General features: G+C 40.5%; 1 protein-coding gene across 1 annotated transcript in view; it reads left to right on the plus strand.

Annotated features, from left to right (window-relative positions):
* The window catches only part of SLC9A3R1 (SLC9A3 regulator 1), a 73,799-nt gene extending 69,273 nt beyond the window's left edge, over nt 1-4,526 (plus strand). The window contains exons 5-6 of the mRNA XM_039342866.1: nt 1,050-1,148; nt 3,147-4,526. Coding sequence (XP_039198800.1) covers nt 1,050-1,148; nt 3,147-3,314 — 267 coding nt within the window. The 3' untranslated portion in view covers nt 3,315-4,526. The remainder of the gene's footprint in view (nt 1-1,049; nt 1,149-3,146) is intronic.
* Nucleotides 4,527-6,000: the final 1,474 nt, after the last annotated feature.

Here is a 6,000-nt window from a genome sequence, read left to right on the forward strand (position 1 = left end):
AGCAAGCCTTTAGCCAGAAATTATCAAACTGGCTTGCTTTTTCTAATCATGATTCATACTTTAGAGTTTATGGCAGAATGACCAAGTGCAATAAATAGGGGAAGCAGAAGAACTGGAAAAGGAGTGGCTCATTGCAATAATACTTGGTCATGTTTAGCATCTGAATACAGTCAGTGGTGTAAAAACAATTGGAAAAAATGTTTTCCCAAATGGATAAAAAAATCTATTGGTCCAAAGGCAAGCAACATGAAAGGGGAATCTGTTCTAACTTGTGAGGAAGAATTGTGCTGCTTCTGGTCCCTTGATTTTTTTTAAAAAAGAGATGAAGTTAGCAGAGGAAGAAAATAATAGCTGCTGGACATGATCTCCCACTCATTGGGTGGTCACCCCTTTTCCAGAATAGCTTCTGTGGCATCCATTCTGTTTCACTTTCTAATTCTATATTGTTTCTAATGTCCTCAAAGTAATTGATCAAAATAGAAAAGATAGCCCACACAGCTTCCTGGTCAAATAAAGAAACATTCCTCCTACTAAAAGATCCCAGGGAAAGTGAAGATTTACTACTGCCCCCACAGCTCAGAATTCTGCAAGAAAAATTCTTTTGAATCAATTCGCTACCCTTGTGTTGTATGTTAATAAGACTTTTTCTGGCCTTGTTGCCAGCAGGTCAGGAGAGAATTTAAATGAATCTTGATACAGCAAACAATGGTCTTGAGAAGAAAGAATGGACACAGTGTGTTTACTAGACTAGATAGACTGACCAGTCCCTTATGGGAAGCTAGTGTGGGATAGCAGTTAACAATTCAGTTGGGAAATAGGACTATGAAATCATGATGATATTCCTCAAATCCTCATAAAGCAAAACAAAAAAGAATGGACTAGCAGTGGAACTGAACATATTTTATTGCAATGCTTTAAAGGAAAGCATTGCAATAAAATGTGTTCAGGTCCACTGCCTTTAATTTGAAATATTATGCTATGCCTACTATTTAAAGAACCTTCTTCTACCATTAAGTTTCATTTTTTTCTTTTTTCTTTTTTACTTCTAGGGGAACATTAGAGATGAACAATCAGAGATTAATCCCGAAAGCCCTTCTAGCCCTATGACCGTGTCTCCTTCTTCAACTCTAAGTGAACCTTCCATTGAGGTATGAACACAGTCTGGATGTAGTAGGCAAATGGGAGCGATGAGTGAGGCGGAGCGGTGTAGGTAAATATTCCTTCGACTATCTCAAAGACCAGAAGGATGCCTATGGTGCTATTTTGCAGTGATGGAGAAACCAAGTCCCAATTTGTTTGGTAGAAGAAACATTTTTCTCTTAATAAGACAGCAATAGCAATAGCACTTATACTGCTCCATAGGGCTTTACAGCACTCTCTAAGCACTTTATAGGAGCAGCATATTTTCCCCCACAATCCGGGCTTTCATTTTACCAATCTTGGAAAGATGGAAGGCTGAGTCATCCTTGACTCAGGATCAAACTCCTGGCAGTGAGCAGAGTCAGCCTGCAATACTGCATTCCAAACACTGTGCCACAATGGGTCAGTGATAACAAGTAAAACTTCTGCAGTTATTTTTTGTGGCTGCTTGGAAAGATTACATTACCCATATTTTTTTTTTAAAAAAAAAGAGGTTTGTTAAATGCTTCCACTTTTTATTTGGTGAGAAATAGCTATTGGAGATTTGGTAACAGATTAGGAACTGTAAGATGTTCCTGCTGAAAACAATTGAAGGGAGGTGATTTGCTATTTGCATCTAACATCAATTTAAGGATCTAATTGCATCCAGGGAGAGTTATTTCAGGGGCAATAAAGTGAGGCCCCAAATTAGATTGAGAATATAATGTCAAACTGGAACTGTGTATCACTACTTTTCTTTGAGAATTGTATTTTGCAAAAAAAAAGGGGGGGGGACTAATATCCCCTTTCGCCATAAAGAAAATCTGATATTAGGCAGGGTCACCCAAGCCATTTCTGTATGTATCCAGTGGAAAATCCCAAATTTTAATATTGCGTGAGTGTGGCTTTTGTTGTCCCAAAAGTGGATGAGGCTGAATTCTGTGAATGCGTAAAAGAGAGTTATTTAGCCTAGCCTTACAAGCTTTTTTCTGCAGGCTCCCAAGGTGGATAGAATCCTTTTTGCAAATTATGATGGTAGTGTGGTCTTGTAGAACCACTTTGGGCATGGCTGTGTGGCTTAAACACTAGATCAAACTGACTTTTACTTTGATTTCCTTTGATCAGCCTAAAGCTAACCTGTGCTTAAAGTATTTTTTTTAAAAAACAAAAATTAACAATTTAATAGCGATCACCAGATGTGTTTGCATGCTAAATGAAATATGAATTAGAGTAAATGAGAGAACGTTAACCACAATCTAGAATCATGGCTTATAGCAGGGGTCTTCAAACTTGGCCCTTTTATGACTTGTGGATTTCAACTACCAGAATTCCTCAGCCAGCGTGCCTGGTTAAGGAATTCTGGGAGTTGAAGTCCACAAGTCATAAAAGGGCCAAGTTTGAAGACTCCTGGCTTATAGTCATGGCTGTGTGAACCCAGACAGAAAATTAAAGAACAATAACCCACCTCACTGCTCTCTGACTCTCTAGCCTATGGTCACAGAGCAGGATAGCAGAAGGGACCCACAAGCCACAACTGCTTCTGCTGCAGTGTTTCCATTGTCACTTGGCTGCTTCTTTTTCTCATAGATTCACAATAAGTTCTGTAAAATAAAAAAATGTTAAAGGTAACCTTTTTAAGGTTAACCTTTTCCCATCCTGCATCAGGCCAAAATATTCTAGGCCAGAGGTAGGCAACTTTGGCTCTTTTATGACTCGTGGACTTCATAGTTGGCTCAGGAATTCTGGGAGTTGAAGTCCACGAGTCATAAAAGAGCCAAAGTTGCCTACCCCTCTTCTAGGCCCTGTAATACCAACCGGGAGGAGACGGAAATAATCTGCCTGCTAGGTGCCTTCATAGACTTCACACTCATGACTACGACAAACAATAGAGAGGTGGGTTGTGTAAATGCACCCAGTAATAAGTGCCTGGGCTTTGGGTCATGCATAAGACAGGTGTTGTTTCTGCAGAAGAGCTGATAACCGCTGGGTACTCTACTGTCTGTTTTTGCACTCTTTTGTTCTTACAGCTGTATTCTCACGAGAAGGAGGAGAAGCTCAGCACCACATCCAATCCCATTCTTGACTGGGACATTCCCCTGGCAGTAGCCAAAGAGCGTGCCCATCAGAAACGTACCAGCAAACGGGCACCACAAATGGACTGGAGCAAGAAAAACGAACTCTTTAGCAACCTGTGAAGCAACCCAACTCCCAAGCGGGGAGGTGATGTAAGGGCACTATTGGAGAATCTGGCCTCCCCTTAGGCCTCCCCTTCCCCTTCCCCTAAGCATTCCTGCCCCCTAGATACATTTCTTTGCCCTTCTTCTCTTCCCTTCCCTTTGCTTGGAAGTGTAGATCTTGTCTTGCCCTCTGGCTACCAGAAAGGGCAAACATAGGGCCTGATTATTCTGCCGCACTATTTTGGAGACGCAGTTGTTATTTAAAGAGGATGAGGAGACATTTTCGCACACCCTCTATATAAATAGCTTGAGCTAGCTTGTGGATGTGAATCCAGAATGAATTTGGTGTCTGTGTTGGATCTGTAGTAGAAGATACATCCATGCATCTATATATATATAAAGAGAAGGTATGCACAGGACAAGGATGTCATATGTCAGGTGCCACGCTGCAAAAGGGGGACAGTGTGATGCATAGCTGTACTGTAGGTCCATTAACTCTTAGAATAGCTGAAGTTAAACATCTAAAACCATTAATCCCTGTAGATCTCAACTGGCTCTCTTCAGAGAAATTATGTTGGATGCTGATTGAACTATTCCAGACTATGTCATATCGGGACTATAGTCTAAGCTTGCATAGAGTACTTTAATTCCTAATTTGATTACAAACGAACATCCTTTTGTGAGGCAGTGCTCTGTCCTCTTTTCAAGGAACTGCTCTGCTGCGACTGGAGAGAAACATTTCTGATGCTCTATCGTCTTCTCTCTCTCTCTCTCTTTTTTTTTTTTGGTAAAGACACTCCTGGATTGCCACTGCAAGAAAGGGCTTAGTAGGCAAGACCTAATACTTCTTGTTTTGTGCTTTGGAGCCTTCAAAGAGTGGGAAGAGGAATAACTGAAAGCTATCATAGCCTGTGAGATTTGCTTTCTTTTGGCTAGGGGATGTGGTAAGGAGTCGTACCTAATGCAGCGGTTGAAAGCACACAAGGATAATAACCTGCACTCAATTTACTCCAGAAATGGAGCCAATCAGGGTTTTCAATAATCATGATTAATTAACAACTTACTGATATAGTGTTTCATTTCTGGAATTGTTTTCTAATTATGGCTCATTTCCCTGTATCTGTGTATAGTATAAAAATCATTCCTCTTCCATAAAGTTTTGTTTTGTTTTTGTTTTCCTTGATTAATGTTTGATGTCAAGTGTAAGAGAATCTGTTTATTGGAACAAAATGCTGCCTTGATTTTGTGTGCTTATTTAAAATTAAGTATTTTTTTTTGTAAAGTCAGATACACAGGTCCCAATGTACCGTATATGCTGGCGTATAAGGCAACTTCCGCGAGTGCTAAAATCGGCGCCAAAGACGGGGGTCGCCTTATACGCCGAGTCGTCTTATACGCCGGAAATACTGGTAGTTTCCGGCGTATAAGACGACGTTCTAGGAATGCGGCCCGACGATAAAGACAGGGGTCGACTTATATGCTGGGTCGCCTTGTACACCGGCATATACGGTATGTGAAAGCTGAAGTCTGCATAAGGCTAGCCAATCTCTCAAGTCCTATAACTTAACTTATAACCTTAACTGGGGCATAGTGAGAGCTGTAAATCCAAGGCCAGCAGCTCACCCAATGTAACACAAATATCACATGCACAATATTTTCCACTCTCCAAAACATGTCTCTGCGTGTTGGACTGGATAATATATAATATACTTTGGGGAGATAGAAATCACCATCTTACCTGCAGTTGTTTTCTTTTTTTCCTGCCAAGGTAGGTGAGCAAAGCCATGTCAATACTTAACCAAAACGAAAAATAAAATTGACAAGGCAATAGGCAGGAGAAACTTGGCACCCTCATCGGCCCCTATTTCAGCCTAGCTCTGTTCCTGGGACTGAAGAAATGCATGACAGGATCTGCTTCTGCTTGAAACTAGTCAGCATGATCTATAAATTTGAAGGGATGTGTTTGTAGAATGAAGTCTTGTTAAAACAATCTACATGTTTAAGGCCGATGTGCCACTCTTAGCCAGAAAGTTCAGGTAAGAATCTATGATGTTGCATTCATAGGCATCAGGTGTTGCCAGTAAGAGCAGGGAAACAATTTGTCCACAAGACTGTCCAGCCTTATCATTTTCCTTGTATTGTTTGCTGCCAGTAAGTCATTTGTGTGATATAATGTGATTATCTCAAGTAGTTCTCATGCCCGGCCTTGTACTTGGGAAACATTTTACAACAGGCAATCAGGCAAAGGCCAAAGAAGATCAGGAAAATAAAGGCTTTATTAAATGGCTCTCCCATTCTTCATTAAAACCCTCAAGGATCTTGCTTGATAAGGGTTGACCAATCTGATTTTGGGGTATTTTGGGGGGGAAAGTTATTAAAAATGATTGCATTAGAGCAGGAGAGAATAAATATCCAAGTTTAGGATAGATACAGGCAGTTTACATGTGAATCCAAGGTGGTTCACGATTTAGGCACTGATCAGATTTAGGTTTGCTTGATGTCAAAGTATCATAAGGTTTTGGGAGTGCTTGGGGTTTGCTAACTTAATTATAAATTAGCTGATTGGTGGCATCCCATTGGCCCCAAAGGACTTTCTTGTGAGATGGTTGCCAGAGAAGCCAGATTAATCTGTTGCTGCAAAAATAACCAAGAGCCTTATGGAACCTTAAAAGTCAACATTTTTTATGCTTCTGAGAATTATTAT

The sequence above is a fragment of the Crotalus tigris genome, unplaced genomic scaffold (assembly GCF_016545835.1).
Source record: "Crotalus tigris isolate CLP2741 ecotype Arizona unplaced genomic scaffold, ASM1654583v1 scf7180000017814.3102382, whole genome shotgun sequence".
In the NCBI taxonomy this organism is placed as follows: domain Eukaryota; kingdom Metazoa; phylum Chordata; class Lepidosauria; order Squamata; family Viperidae; genus Crotalus; species Crotalus tigris.